The sequence below is a fragment of the Carcharodon carcharias genome, chromosome 2 (assembly GCF_017639515.1).
Source record: "Carcharodon carcharias isolate sCarCar2 chromosome 2, sCarCar2.pri, whole genome shotgun sequence".
Classification (NCBI taxonomy): Eukaryota; Metazoa; Chordata; class Chondrichthyes; order Lamniformes; family Lamnidae; genus Carcharodon; species Carcharodon carcharias.
In genome coordinates this window covers 25594419-25616305 of record NC_054468.1, presented here as the reverse complement: position 1 = coordinate 25616305, position 21887 = coordinate 25594419, and the positions used below count along the sequence as shown (strand labels likewise).

Below are 21887 nucleotides of genomic sequence, written 5' to 3'. Positions count from 1 at the left end.
TGCTCCCCATATATTCTAGGCATATCAGGATACGACACACATGAGGTTATTACATTTTGTGAAGTTTCTCTTTCTTATATCTGATCTAGATGTAAAGCAACAACTATAATTCTATATTCAGGTGGTTAAGCCAGATAATTGCGTCAGGAGTAGTCGAAGAAGTGATCAGGAAGGCAAATGGAATATTGGTCTTTATCGCAAGGCGGATAGAGTATAAAAGTAGGAAAGTCTTGCTACAACTGCACAGGATGTTGGTGATTCCACACCTAGCATACTGCATACAGTTTTAGTCTCCTTATTTAAGGAGGGATATACTACTATTGGAGACAGTTCAGAGAAGGTTCGCTAGTTTGATACCTGGGATGAAGGGTTGTCTTATGAGGAAAGGTTGAGCAGGTTGGACCTATACTCATGGGAGTTTAGAAGAATGAGAGGTGATCTAATTGAAATATATAAGATTCTGTGGGAGCTTGACAGAGTATAGATGTTGAGAGAATGTTTCCTCTTGTAGGGGAATCTAGAAATACAGAACACAGCTTCACAATAAGAGGTCTCCCATTTAAGGCAGAGGTAAGAAGGAATTTCTTCCCTCAAAGGATTGTTAGTCTTTGGATTCTCTTCCGCAGAGAGCAGCGGAGGCAGGGTTATTGAATAAATTTAAGGCTGAGTTAGACAGATTTTTGATCTACAAGGAAGTCAAAGGTTCTGGGGGGAGGCAACAAAGTGGAGTTAAGGCCACAATCAGATCAACCATGATTTTATTGAACAGCAGAGCAGAATTGTGGGGCTGAATGGCTTACTCCTTTTATTATTTCTTATGTTCTTATGAGTGTATTGTTGTGAATTTCGTATTTGTGAATAGGGCATTGAGTTGTCACATGTTCCCTGATCGGTTCTGGCTGACCACAGTCACACTGAAGAGTTTTCAATTTTGCATTTGCAGCAAGTATTCATATCTAACATGGTCTGTCCAGATGTGATTTAGAGTTACATGTGAAACATTTCCTCATAGTTAAAATTCTCCATTTTGTAAATCTCCTCCGTATCCTCTCTGGTGTGATCTCATCCTTCGGTAATGTGGTGACCAGAACTGTATGCAGTACTCTAGCCTAATGTTTTACACCATTCTAGCATAACCCCCCTGAGTACTCTTGTATTCTATGCCTTGGCTAATAAAGAAAAGTATCCTTTATGCCTTCTTAACCACCTTATCTACCTGTCCTGCTATCTTTAGGGATATGTGGGCAGAAACTCCAAGGTCCCTCCGTTCCTCCACATTTCTCAGTATCCTACTGTTCAATGCTTATTCCCCTGCCGGCTCAGATTCATTAAGATACTCTTCTCTGGATTGAATTTCATTTGTCATTTTTTTGTCCACCTGCCAACTCCATTGATTTCTTCCTGCAGCCTACAGCTTTCTTCCTCACTGTCAACCACTCAGCCAATTTTTGTATCTCTGCAAGCTTCTTAGTTGTGGCCCCTACGTTTAAGCCCAAACTTTGTGGGAGATTGAAGCCAGAAATCTGAACAGATCTTTCGCAAGGTGTCTGTGACTTCTTGTGAACTCCATTTGGCTTTCCAAGCTTCATCAGCTTGAAGTTGTAGTTTCAAAGGTTGAGCATATGGCTATGAATGGGCTGGCACGACTTCAAGTGGTGTTGTGCGACTTCATTGAGGTCCTGGTGGATGTGGAGACCAGTATCTCAACAACACTTTGTGCAGTGATGTAGCAATCATCCACAGCGCATTTTATCAATATAATCAACCAGAATTTTCAAAAATAATTTTTTCAGGGAAAGCAAAAGCAAGCTTTGCGACAAAATGCTTGACCAGATTGGGATCTATTCAGAATCAGACTGCTTGGATTTGAAAATGTGAAATATAGGGTTCCTAAACGTAGTCAAGTGTTAATAATTTGACTATTATGCCAAGTATCAAAACAAAAATGAACTTTCTTGACAATTACATTCAGTATTTGCCAAGTATCAATGGCAGTGATTCTCATGAAGTATATTCCACAATCCCAAAGTCTCAGGATGCTGTAAGTAGCAGGGTATGTTCGTAATTGGAATAAATTTAGGTTAAAACAATATTCTGAATGGTGTGAAGGACAGAAATTTCTTTTTGTAGGTTCCGTCTTGACATCTATCGCTGCCTGTCTAGTCCATCGCTGATAATGCTCACAGAGGAGGATCCTATCCTAAGGGCCTTTGAACTCAGTGCAGACCTGAAGGAACTGAGTCTTGTGGAGGTGGAATTTAGGTACAAATATTCAAGAGATGCAAAATAAGAATTCAACACAGGGGGATTGACAAATGTATAATGAACACAGGACATTAGTGTGAGACTCGTTTTTAAGTAGACACACTTTAATAGTTGTTTGGTAATACAGAACTTGAGTATTGCTGAAAAAAGAGACAGGTCTCAGTTTTTTGTCTTGCGCTCACCAGGACACTTGCAAGAATACCAATATAAGGGGAAAACAGCAATTTATACTGAATGTGAAGAAAGTGCAGATTGGTGGCAAGTGGTGTTGCCATGGAGAATGTACCAGTGATGGTGCCTGACAGTTAACTGCCAAGCCATCAGTGCTGCATTCTCCATGCACTGTCTCTTGCCACCAATCAGCACTCTCTTCACATACAGTATGAATTGTTGTTTTCCCCTTATTTTGGTATTCTTGTGAGTGTCCTGATGAGTGCAAGACGAAAAACCTGGACATATCTCTTTTTTCAGCAAGACACACTTTACTTTTCCCCTGTTTCTCAACCATTACATCTAGTGTGATTTATTAAGTCATGGCTCCATATTCCCAATTGCGCCTATATATCTGCCTCTTTTCTGTATCCAATCTGATAGTTCAAAGAGATAGTCAAAGAAGCAGACCACAAGCAAAGGAAGAGAATTAATAATACTCAAATGGTCACTTCAGAAAATTTCACAGGTTGTACTGCTGCACTGGAAGAAGGCACGATATCTTTCATTTAGTTTCCCCACCCTGCAATTAAAGTTAACAACTCTGTGCTCTTACAATCATTTGGCAGAGTGCGCAATAGCTTAACAATTAATCTATGAACTGTTGTGCCATGAACACAGCTCCTCTTCAAACATTTATAGTTTATATATTCATTATTTTTTCTTGACATTTTTTAATGTTTTTTTATAGCTGCTTTGGTAGTAATGAACTTGCTGAAACAAGAGACGTGCTATTGAAGCTTTTTGTCTTGCACTCATCAGGACAGATGTAAGAATGCCAAATTTCAAAGGGAACAACAATTTATATTGCATGAAGAAAGGGGTGTTGAGTGGTTGGCAAGTCCACTCTGATTGGTTGAGATGTTGCCATGGTGAATGCACCAGGGAGTTATTGTCCCCCATGGTTTTGTTTATTCAACAAAGGTGCAATGTCTGGACACATTCCTTTTGCCCATAGAGGACTGGTCCCGGCATGTCTAACGTTAGATGTGATTCCGCGATTGGACAGCACTTGCTGAACAATCCCGAATGCGCTAAGAATTACACTAACAATCAATTTAAGATGATCAGTTGGCTCACAATGTAGCTCACTTAAGCCTGCTGGAAGCCACATATATTTATATGTGTGCTCATTTTTATTTTTGCTGCATTTTTTAATTCAAATCCAGTTGCTGCACTCTGTTCCAATACTTACTTACTAAGATCACTTGCTTCACTGCAATTCCTCCTCCTTTGCCAACACAGAGTAAAAGATTGCCATCAGGAGTTACCCCAATGTGCTGAAGCTTGAATGAAGAGTTTCTGATTAAAACTTTAAATCTTTCTGCTAAAATAATCTCTTTAATAGTGGCAGGGAAATATGTAACTTACTTGTTTCTGCTAACTAGCGCAGTTCAATTTTTTTCAAGTCTCTCTGTGCTCCCAGGAAACATCTGACCCTTGTTACAGTTGAGTTTAGTAGTGCTGAGCTAATACTTCATCAAAGTTTCAGCAAAGTAGGATGTGTAATATCAGTTAAATTATGTTAGGACAAAATTCATGAAGTAACTGTAATTAACATAAAAATAAACCATCAGTGAGACCGACCTTTGCAACTCCTATTTCGCACATTGGGATGGAAATTTGCCTTGGCCAGTAGTGCAACAGGACTGGTTTTGCACCTGCCACTTGTTATATGACCCACCTGATATTGGGTTCCTTTGATTTCAATGAGGTGAGAGTGACTGCCCTTGACACCAAGGCAGCATTTGACTGAGTGAGGCATCAAGGAACTCTAGCAAAATGGAGTCAATGGAAATCAGGGGAAAAATTCTCCACTGGCTGGAGTCATGTCTAGCACAAAAGAAGATGGTTGTGATTGTTGGACGTCAATCATCTCAGTTCCTGAAATTAGTGCAGGAGTTCTTCAAGGTGGTGTCCAAGGCCCAACCACCTTCAGCTGCTTCATCAATGGCCTTCCTTCCATCATGAGGTGAGAAGTGGGGATGTTCGCTGATGATTGCACAATGTTCAGCACCACTCACGACTCCTCAGATACTGAAGCAGTTCATGTCAAAATGCAGCAAGACCTGGACAATATCCAGACTTGGACTGACAAATGGCAAGTAACATTTATACCACACAAGTGCCAGGCAATGACCATCTCCATCAAGAGGGAATCTAACTATCGCCCCTTGACATTCAGTGGAATTACCATTGCTGAATCACCCACTGTCAACATCTTTGAAGCTACCATTGACCAGAAACCGAACTGGACTAGCCATATAAATATTGTGACTACAAGAGCAGGTCAAAAGCTAGGATTCCTGTGGCGAGTATCTCACCTCCTGACTCCCCAATGCCTGTCCGCCATCTACAAGGCACAAGTCAAGACTGTGATGAAATACTGTCCACTTACCTGGACACCATTCAGGACAAAGCAGTCTGCTTGATTGGCACCCCTTCCACAAATATTCACTCTCCTTCATCGACACACAGTAGCAGCAGTGTGTACCATCTACAAGATGCACTGCAGAAATTCATCAAGGCTCCTTCCGCCACACCTCCCAAACCCACAATCACCAGCATCTAGAAGGCCAAGGGCAGCAGTTACATAGGAACACCACAACCTGGAAGTGCTCCTCCGATTCACTCACCATCCTGATTTGGAAATATACCGCTGTTCCTTCACTGTTGCTGGGTCAAGATCCCGGAACTCCCTTCCTAACAGCACCTTGAGTGTACCTACACCACAGGGACTGCAGTGGTTCAAGAGAGGCAGCCCACCACCTCCTCAAGGGAAATTAGGGATGGGAAATAAATGCTAGCCTAGCCAGCGATGCTCACATTCTGTAAATGAATAAGAGAAAAAACAATCATCGGGCAGAGCATGTAAAGGGCGTCCAATGTGATACCACCTATTTTGCACAATCACCCAAGGTGAATGTCCATCCCTTGATGCCTTTCAGTGAGAATGTTTTGACAAACTCTGTATTAATTGCATGGCTAAGGTCACCAATCTTTGGCCTCATGAAACATAGATTTGTAGAATACAATCTCTCAAAACGTTGGTAAAAGTCCCAGAATTAACCATATTAAAATGGAATTTAAATTATTTATTCACCGTAAAGTAGGGTCCGGCCCATTAACTTGTTTGGCTCAGTGTTATGTATATAGAAAAGCAAGAACTTGTATTTTATAAAGCACCTTTCATATTCTCAGTGTATTTCAAAGCATTCACAGCCTCTGAAGTACTTTCAAAATGTAGTCACTGCAGCAACCAGATGAGCAGACATGAGAAACATGACCTGATAATTAGTTTTTTAATGATATTGGTTGAAGGATAAATGTTGACTTTAACAAGGGAACAACTCTCATTCGAGCAGTGTCACTATTTTATGCCCACTTGAGAGGCAGACATAGTATCGGTATAAAAGTCTCATCTGAAGATTGGCTCCTCCACCAGTGCAGCACTCCCTTAGCACTGCAGTGAAATATCAGCCAATGGGTATGCGCTCATGTCCCTGGAGTGGGGCTTGAGCACACAACATTATGGATTCAGAGATGAAGCACCATTTGTCTGTCTAGTTAGATGTAAAATATCCCATGACATTATTTGAATAAGAGTTCCTCCTTCAGCCAACATCATCTCGCCATTCATTCATTTGCTGTTTCTGGCTGTACCAGAATTGGACACTGCATTTATCTTCAAATCAACAGTCGGTGCACTTCATAAGTAATTCATAAGATAAAGTGCTTTGCAATATCCTGAGGATGTGAAAAGCCTATTTAAAAGCAAGTGCTTTTTCCCTTTGATGTCTCTTCCAGGATTAATGTAACAGATATATGTTTAACCAGAACAAGTTGTCTGTAAATATTTGCAGGAATGACTACGAAGAACTAGCACAGCAGTGTAAGACCTTTGCAAAAGATCTCCTGGCGCAGGCCCGGAATTCCCGTGAACTGGAGGTTATCTTAAATCACACGTCTAGTGATGAACCGATTGATAAGAGAGGATTGCTTGAGGAGAGGATGAACCTAAGTCGACTTAAACTAGCGATTAAGTACAACCAAAAGGAGGTACATACTCTGTCAAAATCTGTACCGCAGTGTTCCTGTTCCAGTATGTAGCGTATTAAAAAAATGCAGAGAGTGTAGACAAGAAATATCTATAGAAAGAAGTAGACAGGGATGCTCAACCAGCCCTTGTGAAGGGAGCGTCTGCCAGTGACTTGAGTGCCTGACCCTGCAGGAGGATCCAGAGTTTAGGGGTGTTCATGTTATTCTCAAAATACCAGTAGGCACCAGAATCACCATTCCTGCATCTTGGGCATTGATCAATTAAAGGAGGGGTAGAAAAGGAGGCCCACAGTACAGAACGATGTTTATAGACCCCATTGCCCCCTTTCTGTTGGTCCATCTTGGTGGGAATGGAATCAGAGCTGAGAATATCCCAGTGTGGGAATTCTCAACTCTACCCCACCCCGCTGACCTCAAATCCTATAACACCATGGGCCATAAGACATAGGAGCATAAATTAGGCCATTTGGCCCATCAGGTCTGCTCCGCCATTCAATCATGGCTGATAAGTTTTTCAACCCCATTCTCCCACCTTCTCCCCGTAACCTTTGATCCCCTTACCAATCAAGAACCTATCTATCTCGGTCTTAAATACACTCAGTGACCTGGCCTCCACAGCATTCTGTGGCAATGAATTCCATTGATTCACCACACTTTGGCTAAAGAAGTTACTCCTCATCTCTGTTCTAAAAGGTCTTCCCTTTACTCTGAGGCTGTGCCCTCGGGTCCTAGTCTCTCCTACTAATGGAAACATCTTCCCCACGTCCACTGTATCCAGGCTTTTCTGTATTCTGTAAGTTTCAATCAGATCCCCCCTCATCCTTCTAAACTCATCGAATATAGACCCAGAGTCCTCAAGTGTTCCTCATATGTTAAGCATTTCATTCCTGGGATCGTTCTCGTGAACCTCCTCTGGAGCCTCTCGAGGGCCAGCACATCCTTCCTGAGATATGGGGCCCAAAATTGCTCACAATATTCTAAATGTGGCCTGACCAGAGCCTTATTAAGCCTCAGCAGCACATATTTATATTCTAGTCCTCTCGAAATAAATGCCAACATTGCATTTGCCTTCCTAAGTACCGACTCAACCTGCAAGTTAACCTTAAGAGAATCCTGGACTAGGACTCCCAAGTCCCTTTGCACTCCAGATTTCTGAATTCTCTCCCCATTTAGAAAATAGTCCATGCCTCTATTCTTCCTACCAAAGTGCATGACCTCCCACTTCCCCATGTTGTATTCCATCTGCCACTTCTTTGCCCATTCTCCTAACCTGTCCAAATCCTTCTGCAGCCTCCCCGCCTCCTCAATACTACCTGTCCCTCCACCTATCTTTGCATCATTTGCAAACTTAGCCAGAATGCCCTCAGTTCCTTCATCTAGATCATTAATGTATAAAGTGAAAAGTTGTGGTCCCAACACTGACCCCTGTGGAACTCCACTAGTCACCGGCCGCCATCCTGAAAAGGACCCCCTTATCCCCACTCTCTGCCTCCTGCCAGACAGCCAATCTTCTATCCATGCTAGTACCTTGCCTCTAACACCATGGGCTCTTATCTTACTGAGCAGCCTCCTGTGCGGCACCTTATCAAAGGCCTTCTGGAAGTCCAAGTAGATAACATCCATTAGCTCTCTTTTGTCTAACCTACTTGTTACCTCCTCAAAGAATTCTAACAGATTTGTCAGGCATGACCTCCCCTTGATGAAACCATGCTGACTTTACCCTATTTTATCATGCACCTCCAAGTATTCTGAAATCTCATCCTTAATAATGGACTCTAAAATCTTACCAATGTCCGAGGTCAGGCTAATCGGCCTGTAATTTCCTGTCTTTTGCCTCAGTTCCTTCTTAAGTAGTGGGGTTATATTAGCAATTTTCCAGTCCTCTGGGACCCTTCCTGACTCCAGTGATTCCTGAAAAATCACCACTAACGCCACCACTATCTCTTCAGCTATCTCCTTCAGAACTGTGGGGTGTAATCCATCTGGTCCAGGTGATTTATCCACCTTCAGACCTTTCAGTTTTCCTAGCACCTTCTCCTTGGTAATGGCCACCATATTCACCTCTGCCCCCCCCAACTCTCTTGAACTTTGGGGATGTTACTCGTGTCTTCCACCGTGAAGACTGACGCAAAGTACCTATTCAGTTCCTCCGCCATTTCTTTGTTCCCCACTACTACTTCTCCAGCGTCATTTTCCAGCAGCCCAATGTCTTTTGCCTCTCTCTTACCCTTTATATATCTAAAAAAAACTCTTGCAATCTTCTTTTATATTACTGGCTAGTTTACCCTCATTTAATCTTCTCCCTCCTTATTTCTTTTTTAGTTGCCCTTTGTTGGTCTTTGTAGGCTTCCCAATCCCCTGGTTTCCCACTGCTCTTTGCCACATTGTTTGCTTTCTCTTTAGCTTTTATGCTATCCCTGACTTCCCTTGTCAGCCATGGTTGCCTCGTCCCCAACAGGGCCCACCGGAAACATGCCGCATTTCCAGCACCAACCAAATTCTGATCCTTCCTGGTGCACTCCCAGGAAATATACTGTATAATATAGATCAAGCACTCAAATGAATTCATGCTAAGGGGTAATGTCCAGTAAACACACAGTATAAAGTAGGAAATCATGGTGTAGGAACGTAAACCAATAGTTGATTGTACTTTCTTCCATTTTTCTATATATCCTGCAGTTTGTGGCTCAGTCCAATTGCCAGCAGTTTCTGAACACAGTCTGGTTCGGCCAGATGGCAGGCTATAGACGGAAGCACACCTGTAAGAAGATTCTGACTGTTCTGTCAGTTGCCACCCTGTGGCCAGTGTTGTCCCTTTGTTACCTACTAGCACCAAAGTCTCGAGTAGGACGAGTCATTCACACTCCTTTTATGAAATTCATAATTCACAGTGCATCATATTTCACTTTTCTACTGTTACTGAACTTGTACTCACTGGTGTACAATGAAGACAAAAAAAACACGATGGGCCCAGCGCTAGAGATGATCGACTACCTCCTGATTATATGGATAATTGGTAATTCAATTTATAATAGATCTCTCCCTTTCTTTTTCTCTCCCTCTCTCTGTTTTGATCTCTATCTCTGCCTCTACCTAACTATACACTAGATGGCTGTCAGTGAGTACAACTTGAACTCAATTATGCAGTTCTGATGGTGCTTTTAACTAAGGGCAGAGGAATACTAGGTGCGCTAGTTTGAGACTGATGGAGGGCAGCATAGCCAAACTGTATTTTCTTATTTTGCATCATCCACTTGGAAGTCAAAACGGGGTTTCATGCAAGCGTGCCTACACTTTCTTAAATTGGGATCACGATGAATGTCTCAGTTCAATTTTCTGAATTCATATCCAAGTTATACACAGACTTTGTACTGATGCATAGTCGAAATTGCTTTGCATCAGGACAAGCTGTACTTTAATAGTAGGGGAGAAACTGGAGCATCTTAAGAATGTCAACAGAATCCAGGATTGGATTATAACCTTAATCTTACTGACAGCTGTTTAGTTTTGGTAGCTTTTCATATTTAAAAATTGTTTCTTATTTCCTTGTGACTGTATATTTTGCATTTTGAGCTTGGTGAAAAGATTAAAATAACTTTCAAAAGGGAGTTGAAAACGTACATGGAAAGGAAACATTTGTAGGGCTATGGGCAAAGAGCAGGGCAGTGAGACTAATCACATTGGCTTTCGAAGAGCTGGCACAGGGTTGATGAGCCAAATGACCTCCTTCTGTGTTGTATGATTCTACGTTAACACATAAAGCTGATTTTGACACAGGAGTTAGATATGTAGAGGATTACACGACAGGAATTGTAGCATCATGAAACTCACCTCATAATGGACCATTAATAAGTTATTATCTAATGTGTGTAGAAATGTTATAATTCCAAGAGGCAGGGCATGCTATTGGATAACTAACATATGAGTGCTAGTAATTAGGGTGCATTGCTGTTTACTACTGTTTTGGTTTCTCTTGGTGTATTGGAGATTCAGTTGTTGCAGGGGGATAGTGGCAGAACAGGGGAGGTACACATGGCTGCTGAGAGAATTTAGAAAAACATTTCTGAGAGGTGTACCTGGAGAGAGTGAAGTGTCGTTTGCTTCCTCCCTGGAAAATAAAGAAATACTGTTTTTCGTAACCTAGTGCAGATGGATAAATAAATACATTAGCTCCACAGTTCCATACATAAATACATTTAATATGGCATGGACACCAAACAGGCATTTCCATCTTATTGTGTGAAATTGAACTTTTGATACGACTCAACGGGTGTTCTGTGTTGTGGTTTTATAATTCTTTTATTTTTCACAGAGTTTAGGGGTAATATATTAGCTTGGATAGAGGATTGGCTAACCAACTGAAAGCAGAGAGTCGGGATAAATGGGTCTTTTTCTGGATGGCAAGCTGTAACTAGTGGGGTGCCACAAGGTTCAGTCCTTGGGGCCCCAACTATTTACAATCTATATTAATGACTTGGATTCAGGGATAGAAGGTACAATAGCTAAATTTGCAGATGACACCAAAACAGGTGGGAAAGTAAGTTATAATGAAGAAATAAGAAATTTACAAATGGATACGGACAGGTTAAGTGAATGGGCCAAAATTGGGCAGATGGAATTGGATAAGGGTGAGGTTATCTATTTTGGTCGGAAGAGTAAAAAGGCGACTTATTCTTTAAATGGAGAGAAACTTCAGAATGCTTCAGTGCAGAGGGATCTGGGTGTCCTCGTGCATGAATCGCTGAAGCTATTATGCAGGTACAGCAGGTAATGAGGAAGGCAAATGGAATTTTGGCATTTATTGCTAAAAGAACAGAGTATAAAAATAGGGAAGTGTTGTTGCAGCAGTACAAGGCATTGGTGAGATTGCACCTGGAGTACTGTGCACTGTTTTGCTCCCGTTACTTGAGGAAGGATGTAGTTGCATTGGAGGCAGTTCAGTGGAGGTTCACTAGACCAATTCCAGAGATGCGGGGCTTGTCTTATGAGGAGAGAGATGAGCAGTTTAGGCCTATACTCGCTAGAGTTTAGAAGGATGAGAGGAGATCTAATTGAGGCATGTAAGATGCTAAAGGGGATAGACAAAGTAGACGTGGAGCGAATGTTTCCCCATGTGGGGCATTCTAGAACGAGAGGCCATAGTTTTAGACTAAGGGGTGGTAGATTTAAATCAGAGATGAGGAGGAATTACTTTTCTCAAAGGGTCGTGAATCTGTGGAATTCACTACCACGGAGTGCAGTGGATGCAGGGACGCTGAATAAATTTAAGGAGGAGATAGAGATTTTTAATTAGTAACGGGTTGAAAGGTTATGGGGAGAGGGCGGGAAATTGAAGTTGAGGCCGAAATGAGATCAGCCATGATCGTATTGAATGGCGGGACAGGCTCGAGGGGCTGAATTGCCTACTCCTGCTCCTAGTTCTTATATATTTTCCCAAGAATCCAAAAGCTACAAACATTATACATTTTATATAAATGCAGCTTTCAATGTTAATATGTTATCTTCCGTTTCCTTCATGGTTACAGAAAAGAATGAAAGAATTTGGATTCATATAGTGGCTTATCATATGCTTGCAACATCCCATTGTACTTTACAATCAATAGATCACTTTGAAAGTACAATTACCATTGTTATGCAGGCAAACGCACAGGCAGTTTGCATATTGCAAGGGACTACAGACAGCAATAGTATGTTTCACTGGTGTTGATTGAAGGCTAATTTTTGGTTAGAATAAATTACTGCTGCCTTTTGAAAATGCATTATGGGTTTTTTAATGTTCATTTGAACAGGCGGATGCGACTGAGTTTAACATCTCAGTTTTTAACATTTGTTCGTGGGATGTGAGGGTCGCTGACCAGCATTTATTAGCCATCCCTAATTGCCTTTGAGAAGGTGTTGATGAACCATCTTTAGACCATGTAGTGCAGGTACTACCACGGTGCTCTTAGGTAGGGAGTTCCAGGATTTTGATCCAGCAACAATGAAGGAACGGCGATATTTCCAAGTCAGGATGATGTGTGACTTGGAGGGAAAATTGTGATGGTGGTGTTCCCATGCATCTGCTTCCCTTGTCCTTCTAGGTGGTAGAGGTTGCAGGTTTGGAGGGTGCCATTGAAGGAGCCTTGGCGAGTTGCTGGAGTATATCTTGTCAATGGTACACATTGCTGCCACTGTGCGTTGCTGGTGAAGGAAGGGAATTTCAAATTATTATTCCTTTCAAAAGTTACCACCGACTTCATGGAAAATAAAAATTACAAGGGATGTATTAAACAGATATGATAGCCCTCGTTTTATACTATTGCCTACAGTCAAAACTACCTTCAGTCAATTTTGGTTTTCTTCCTGATGCTGAATTTTAGGCCTGGATTTTCACTGAATTGTGGAGACTTTGCGCCTTATCCAAAATGGCTCCGGGACCCTGTATCCAGAGGTACCAATCCCATTGCAAACAGATCTGATTTTTGCCAGTAAAGGAAAGGGGAGCGGGATGTGATTCACACATATGGGAAACCCGAACCCAGCAGGGCAATTTGAACACAGAATTAGTTCAAACAGACCCAAATTTTGCTGGAGCCAGGTCCATATCCCACAGTGTGTGGCTTATGATTTTTAAGAGTAGATGTAAATGCTCCTGGAAGTCAGATAAGGTCTATGGAACTGTCAAGGTATTTAAATCCCTTGCCCTATAAATTTTGAAAAAAATCAGCTTGCTGTGTCACGGAGTTGAAAAAAAACATTGCTTGCAATTTTAATATCTGTTTGCTGACATTATTCTAAGGGCTATCATTATGGTATTATTGCTGCTTCACTGTGGGGGGTGGGGTCTGTAAGTTCACAGTTTGATTGACAGCTCCAAGAGGTTATTAAGGGATTAGTTGTCTTTGATGTGGGGCTATGAATACAAATGTTTGATTTTTCATATTGTGAAGTCTGTAATAGATCCATAGACCTTTATTTCATCTTAGCATGGCTCGTGAGGTCTGCCCTTGGTGAATGCTGGGTGAGTTGTCATGGAGGGTCTAAGGGAAATGGGTGGTGAGTGGAGGGGCATGGTTGGAATGAGTTGGCACTAAGTAGGCATAGCAGCCATAAGACATTATGGGGATGGGCAGAGTTTGGCATTGAGGGTATGAAGGGCCATGGGGTACTGGGTGGGGGTATGGGTTCGCATGAGTTGGCATGGATGGGAAATAGAGAGCGGGTGAGGGGATGTGAGGGGTAAGACTCGAGGGCCTAATGTTAAATAAAACAACTGGGATGAAGTCTCAGAGCATCAAGGCTTTTAAACAGCCCGCTTCAGCACTAGGCAGACCCAGTGGTTGCCTCCAAACTGTTTTGGGGACAGGAGGCCTGACTCCAGCACACACCTGCTTCCCCTGGAATGATGATCCCGTTATTTGGGGCACTTGTTCCCAATGCGGGTGTGGCAAGCTGGGAAATTTCCTGACTCTGTGCACCTGCCTCGGGGCTTTATTATTTAGTTGTGAACCTTTGTAAAAGGAAACTGGATAAAAATTGGAAAACAAAACATTTAAACATGTGAGAAAAGGGCAGGGGGTGGGGGGTGAAATGATGTCGGTACTTCATCCAGACTTGGCTATAAATTTTTATGATTCTAAGATAAATGGTAGTTGTTTTTGCTTTAAAAATTTTGATGGTTTTGAATCGTACACTATTCCTAAATTCATTTTAATATCAAGATGATAACTTTTTAAATGTTCTTATCTTGCCATGCGTTACTAAAAGGTTAATGTAGATTAGTACACATTTCAGAAATGGAATTATGGGATCTACCTAACTGGGGCTGCAAAGTCTTAACATTTTAGCAAGGAGACATTGGAGACACTGATACAGAATTGTTCAAATTCCCTTTGGAAAGGTCCGTGTATTGACTGCCAAACTTCACATTCTGAAACCATTTCAAGATGCCACAGTCAAAAACTATTTCACAGCTCTATTATTAGCCCCCAAGAATCAAACAGACAAAGTATTTTTTTTTTTGGACAGATATAAAACTTGAAGACACAGCCTTTGGGAGCATTAAGCAAAAAGTAGTAACCTAAAACATTGTTACCATTTTTAACTTTACAATTTAAATGTTCTGTTGCTCAGATTATAATAAATTATAATTTATACAACCTCTGATAACTCAATGGTCATCCACATTTTTAAAAAAGATTAAAACTGTTCCATACAAACCTCTGTATACATTTGCATGTAGCTGCTAATATTGATTTCTGAGAACTTGGGCCAATTTAGTGAATTGTTTACATTTTCTTGCCTTTTGGAAGCTCTGGGAATGAAGAATTCAAGCAAGACTGTGTGTACTTTGATATTGACACTTAACAGTATTATTGATCATCATGGTTTCTCTTTTTCTTTGTGGGGGTGGGGATGATGGGGGAACTTGGGAGGGTGAGTAGAAAGGGAAAAATAAAGTGCAATAGCTAAGTAAACAGAATGAAACTACAGTATTAAAAGATAGTTTGATAGTACTCATTTAATGGTGCTAAAGTTTCACAAAGCTAACTAGCAGTCTAATGGTAGGTAGCAGATTTATATTGATCGACACTGCAGTTCTTTGAAACAAATTTCTGAATCACTGAGGGAAATTCTGAACTTACTGCCTCAGCAGAAACCAGGCGGATCTCCTGTTCACTATAACAATTGCCTGATTTTCAATTCCATTGAAACCACTGTGCTTTGCTTCTTGAGCTGAAGTTCAATTAAAAGATTGTAAGGATTCAAAGGATAAATGGCCTATTTGCTATGATACTGGATTGTGTATACGAGGGAGATGCTCGGATAGATCCCAAGTCAGAGCTTGGCAGATCTCTGCTGGGGCAAAGATAAAGGCCCTGCGATTGCTGTCAATCAGTGTCCATCACTCAAAAGAAGGACATATCTAATGACTATCCAGTGACCCCTGCTGGAAAGGATCTAATTGTGGGTATTGAGTGAGGACAGGACTTTATTTATTCAAGCATGAGATGTGGACGTCGCTGGCTAGGCCAGCATTTATTGCCCAGCCCTTCTTCAACCGCTGCGGTTCCTGTGGTGTGGGTACACCCAGTCATGTTAGGGAGGGAGTTCCAGGATTTTGATCCAGCAAGAGTGAAGGAATGGCGAGATGTTTCCAAGTCAGGATGGTGTGTGGCTTGGAGAGGAACTTCCAAGTGGTGGTGTTCTCATGCATCCACTGCCCTTGTCCTTCTAGATGGTAGTGAGTTTGGAGGGTGCTGTCTAAGGAGCTTTGGTGAGTTGCTGCATTGCATCTTGTTGATGGTACAAACTGCTGCCACTGTGCGTCAGTGGTGGAGGGAATGAATCTTTGTGGATGGCATGCTTTGTTGTGGATAGTGTCGAGCTTCTTGAGTGTTGTGGGAACTCATCCAGGCAAGTGGCAAGTATTCCATCACATTCCTGACATGCCTTGGACAAACTTAAGGAGTCAGGTGAGTTACTCACCGCAGAATTTCTAGCCTCCAACCTACTGTTGTAGCCACAGTATTTATATGATTAGAAACTCTGTGGTGAATTCTGCAGTGATGGCAGCATGTCATATAGCTAGGCAATACTCAGGCCTTGGAATTGCTGGGGATCCACTTTTGGGCAGCTAAACCCTTGACCACCTTTACTCCTGATTCAAGATCCTGTCCTAAGCGGGATCATTTGTATATCCAGGGCCATACCAGTACCTGTAAAGGTGCATCAATATCTCTGTACTTTTGAAGTAGAACAGCGCTTTGCCATTGCATTTGAAGTTCCTTTCTTTGCCCCAATCCGCAAGACCCAAATTAACAAAATATATATTTTTTTATATGTTGTCCTTTGCTTCCCTATGGAGCCAGTCACACTCAAAAAATGTTTTAGGGTCTTCAGAAGGCCTCAAGGAGACACACTTGCCAGATTGATATGCATTTCACTGAGGTGTTTATAGGATAGGAATTCCTTGGATAAGCATGGCTGACAGCCTCCACGGTGGGGAGGAGTGTTGGAGAAGGCAGATGGATGGTATTCCTATGAACCTATGTCTGGAATTAAAATATCTTGCTTCAACAGGGTAAAATTCCAGTGGAACTTGGATTCTAGACTGCATTCTAGGTGCACCCAGCGTAATTGAGAGTTACTGCTTTTCCCAAGCCAGGAACTTCAGGAATCTTTGTGCCTGGCTACATGTGTGAAAAAGATGTGAAGAATTGGCAAGGTTCTGGATGTCTGCTGGTTCCCATTTCAGTCCATCCTGGGCTGTAGTGGGGAGTAGAGAAAATTGACAAAAGAAAGCTTTCCCATTTCCTAAGTATTTGTGAACCTTAAGATCCTCGCAAAACCCCTAAATCACGATTTAGAACAGCTGTATGAATTGACCTCCAATGTTCATGTGTCCAAAGGTTATTACACAAATACCCACATTTAATTAGTGAATCCGGCTCCCTGGAGACCTTGTGATTAATTCTAACCATGATGACTTAAGGAATCTCAAAACCCACAAAGCAGAAAGTTATCACTGATGGACTGCTTCCAAAGGATCACAGAAATATGCACTTGCTTCAAGAAGTTGCTTATTTATGTCCAAAGAATACTTTTTGGCAAGCTGATGCAATTTATTCAACAGATTTATCTATGTCTTTTCTTCTTCTTGAATACAAGAATAACAGTATTCTCTCTTTTCAGTATTTCATACACCATAAAGCCAAAACATCTGGCACTTGCCTTGCCACTGGAGATAGATTTTTCCTATGCCCCATTCCAGATCACAAAGATGTTCTTTTTGACCTTATGTATAACGGGAGTGATCAAGATATATTTTTTTAAAATCCTTCCATTCTTTGGGTTTGGAGCCCTCAGTGAAGCACAATTCCATTCATCTATTGTTCAATATGCCTCATCCTACTAGGCATACCAATCTCCAGTACCACAGCAAGGTCCAAATGAGCCATGGTAGCAGGGATTCCCAATGCAGGGAGTCCCTGTGTCACCCCAATAGCTTTTACTTTGCAAAGGGCAAGATGGAAAATCCCAGAAATAGTGGATACCAGGTAAAACTGTGTTTGTAGTTTAACTGGGGTATTCAACTGGTCTCCTGCTGGAGTTACAACAGGACACTGGTGAAATCCCTTTGAAATGTTGGGCTATGTAAGTCAAGCTTTGACATTTTAAGCTTCTTAATGGTGGTAATTTACTTTTTATTTCTTCAGCCACAGTTTTGTGAATAATTGGGAATTGTCAGTGAAATTCGATACAGTAATTTCAGCCTGGAGAAACAGGAACTGCCAGATCTGCAGTAAGGTTAGGGACAAGATTAAATTCCTGCTATTAGCCTCAGTTCCACCAGTGATGCGAGAGTGCTTTGGAGAACCACATGGCGAAAAAAGTGATTTTATCTTGCAACATGGTGCAGAATTAGGCAATGGATAAATGGGTGATTATTTAAATTCTAACTTTACTGCATTCCTGCTCCATTATGATATTAATTTTGTTGTACTGAAGTGATGGAAAAGAATGATAGCTCTTCATCAGGAACATTTATCTTAACCAGAAAGAAATAGATCAAGTGTGGCACAAGTTATTTTAAGGACTCTTGGCCAGTGAATCTAGTGGTTCACACACTTGGGAGCTTACTGCCTAGCCCTGCTTTTTCCATCTTCCAGTAGGTAGTAAGTGGTTCATTTGAAAAAAAAACTTAAATTTAAAATTTGTGTTTCAAGGCAATAATACATTTGGGGTTTCATGTGACATTGAGCTGTTTGTATTTCTTGATTTATGTTGTTTGAATCTTCTCACATGTTTTACTGTACATATTGGGCTACTTCTAGTTATCTCTTATCCAACTTATTGGCAGGTCAATGAATATAGAATTGATGCTGCAAGTGTGGAGAGCCAATTAATTCATAATGGTCAATCTAGGAATTGGGCAGAGCTCTATCAACCTTTTTCCTTCGTCATTGACCTCATCTACAGATTACAGCAGGACAATTTGTAGGTTCTGTGTATATTTGGGTCTGTTGATGAAGAAGTTTTCATTGTGTTTCAACAAAGCTTTTTCTCTCAGAGGTTAGTATTGTGTGATTAGTCATGGTCAAAAACCATTCACGTCTTTAGTTAAAGTTCTTGCTATCTATTCATTCTTCTTTTATGTTTTCCTCAGCTTTTAGCAGATAAATTTTGGAAGTCACATAATGCGTGATAAAGTTAAATATTTTTCAGTAAAAGTGCTGAAGAAATATTTATCATGGCATGCTGTCATCCTCGACAGTACCATCCACAATGAATGTATCTATCCCTTGAAGCAAGTAATGAGTTTTTATTTATTTTGATTACTATTGGGGGTGAAACTCCTCTAAACATTAGGATTAATGCATGCAATGATTGGGAGCTAATGGATAGCAACTTACATTAGGATTAATGAAGAACAAACAGGTTTCTAAAAATTCCATTGGGCTGTAATCTGGATTAATGGAGGTAACACACAGACCTGATGTTAATTATCTTTTGCCTTGGCTTGCTGAGCTTGAATTAATGGTGAACTTGCAAAGTAAGCTCATGTTTGCACCCCATGCACATTTCTGTTAATGAAACCAATGAGAAAATCATTGTTGAGAGCCGGCAGTAGTCCAGCTTGAAGCAGAAAAGAGATACTGAAAGCAGTAATTCAGATGTTTCAGTATCGTGAATGGTTGACAATTATGACTTAGCTGACATGTAGTAGTAGGAAGATGAACAACAGAAGAGGAATAGGCAGATCCGAGACCATGGCAGGAGGACAAGGAGAATTTTTAAAAAATTATTCATTCATGGGATGTGGGCATCGCTGGCTGGGCCAGCATTTATTGCTCATCCCTAACTGCCCTTGAGAAGGCAGTGGTGAACTGCCTTTTTGAACTGCTGCAGTCCATGTGGTGTAGGTGCACTCACAGTGTTGATAGGAAGAGAGTTCCAGAATTTTGACCCAGCGACAGTGAAGAAACGGTGATATATTTCCAAGACAGGATGGTGAGTGACTTAGAGGGGAATTTCCAGGTAGTGGTGTTCCTATGTATCTGCTGCCCTTGTCCTTCTAGATAGTAGTGGCCATGGGTTAGTGGAGCTTTGGTGAATTCCGGAATGCATCTTGTAGATGGTACACACAGCTGCTACTGTGCATCGATGGTGAGGAAGTGAATGTTTGTGGATGTGTTGCCAATCAAGTGGGCTGCTTTGTCCTGGATGGTGTCAAGCCTCTTGAGTGTTGTGGGAGCTGCACTCATCCAAGGCAAGTGGAAAGTATTCCATCACACTCTTGACTTGTGCCTAGTAGATGGTGGACAGGCTTTGGGGAGTCACACGATTCCTAGCCTCTGACCTGCTCTTGTAGCCACAGTATTTATATGGCTAGACCAGTTCAGTTTCTGGTCAATGGTAACCCACAGGATGTTGATAGTGGGGGATTCAGTGATGGTGATGCCTGAACATCAAGGGGTGATGGATGGATTCTCTCTTGTTGAAGATGGCCATTGCCAGTCATTTGTGTGGCATGGATGTTACTTGCCACTTGTCAGCCAAAGCCTAGATATTGTCCAGGTCTTGCTGCATTTGGACATGGATTGCTTCAGTATCTGAGGAGTTGCAAATGGTGCTGAACATGGTGCAATCATCAGCGAACATCCCCACTTCTCACCTTATGATGGAAGGAAGGTCATTGATGAAACAGCTGAAGATGGTTGGGCTGAGGACACTATCCTGAGGAGCTCCTGCAGTGATGTTCTGGAGCTGAGATGACTGACCTCCAACAATCACAACGATCTCCCTTTGTGCTAGGTATGACTCCGACCAGCGAAGAGTTTTCTCCCTGATTCCTATTGACTCCAGTTTTGCTAGGGCTTCTAGGTGCCACATTCTTCAGTTCTTTTGTCCATGTTTGAACCAAGGCTATAATGAGGTCAGGAGCTGAGTGACCTTGGCAGGACCCAAACTGAGCATCGTTGAGCAGGTTTTTGCTAAGCAAGTGCCGCTTGATATAGCACTGTTGATGACTCCTTTCATTACTTTACTGATGATGGAGAGCAGACTGAAGGGGTGGTAATTGGCTGAGTTGGATTTGTCCTGCTTTTTGTGTCCAGGACTTATCTGGGCAATTTCCCACATAGCCGGGTAGATGCCAGTGTTGTAGCTGTACTGTAACAGCTTGGCTAGGGGCACAGCAAGTTCTGGAACACTAGTCTTCAGCACTATTGCTGGAATATTGTCAGGGCCCATAGCCTTTGCAGTACCCAATGCAGTACCTGTTTCTTGATATCCAATGGAGTGGATCGAATTGGCTGAAGACTGGCATCTATGATGCTGGGGACCTCCGGAGGAGGCCGAGATGGATCATCCACTCGGCACTTCTGGCTGAAACGTGTATCAAATGCTTCAGCCTTACCTTTTGCGCTGATGTGCTGGGCTCCTCCATCACTGAGTATGGGGATATTTGTAGAGCCTCTTCCTCCAGTGAGTTGTTTAATTGTCCACCATCATTCATGACTGGATGTGGCAGGACTGCAGAGTTTAGGTCTTATCCGTTGGTTGTGGGATTGCTTAGCCCTGTCTATATCACTTGCTGCTTATGCTGGTTGGCATGCAAGTAGTCCTGTGTTATAGCTTCACCAGGTTGACACCTTATTTTTAGGTATGCCTGGTTCTGTTCCTGGCATGCCCTCCTGCACTCTTCATTGAACCAGAATCTACTATTGTCCTAGACAGTGCCCATGCCAGCAACAACATAACTGCCTGAGTTTCACCAAGGAGGAGTGAATAAGGAACTATACCTTACCAACAATTCACTTATGAATTGTGCCATGTCCTGGAACCAGACCTACAATCAAAGAGCATTGTACTGCTAATAACTTGAGAAATGACAACAGCAATCAGTTCCAATCAAAAACAGGAGACTAATGACTGTCAGGCAGTTTGTAGCTCATTGTTGCATTACAGATGCCACAGATGACTTACTTTAAAACAGAAGTGAACACATTAAAATTAGCATGCTGATGCACCAGCAGTAGAAGTTTATGAAAGATGTGACAATGCAAGGATATGGGATGTCAGCAATTGCAACTAAGACTACTGAATCACGTGTGCAATATCCCATGACATTTATTAACAGAAACATATACCACTTGATGAACAGTGGCTGACCAGTAGAAAGGAGTTATTTTTGAAATGCATAATTTCCTGGTATAATCCGTAGTGCTGATTCAACAGATTAAGTGAGTGGGCAAAAATGTGGCTTATGGAGGTCAACGTGGGGAAATGAGAGGTCATCCTCTTTTGATCCAAGAAAGACGAATCAAATATTTTCCTAATGATGAGAAACTAGAAACTGTGGAGGAGAG

The 21887-nt window shown here is 41.8% G+C and overlaps 1 protein-coding gene across 1 annotated transcript in view; it reads left to right on the top strand.

Moving 5' to 3' along the window:
• Positions 1-21887, top strand: part of trpc1 (transient receptor potential cation channel, subfamily C, member 1) — a 94556-nt gene that overhangs the window by 24634 nt on the left and 48035 nt on the right. Inside the window, exons 5-7 of the mRNA XM_041210220.1 lie at positions 2131-2262; positions 6339-6534; positions 9214-9550. Coding sequence (XP_041066154.1) covers positions 2131-2262; positions 6339-6534; positions 9214-9550 — 665 coding nt within the window. The remainder of the gene's footprint in view (positions 1-2130; positions 2263-6338; positions 6535-9213; positions 9551-21887) is intronic.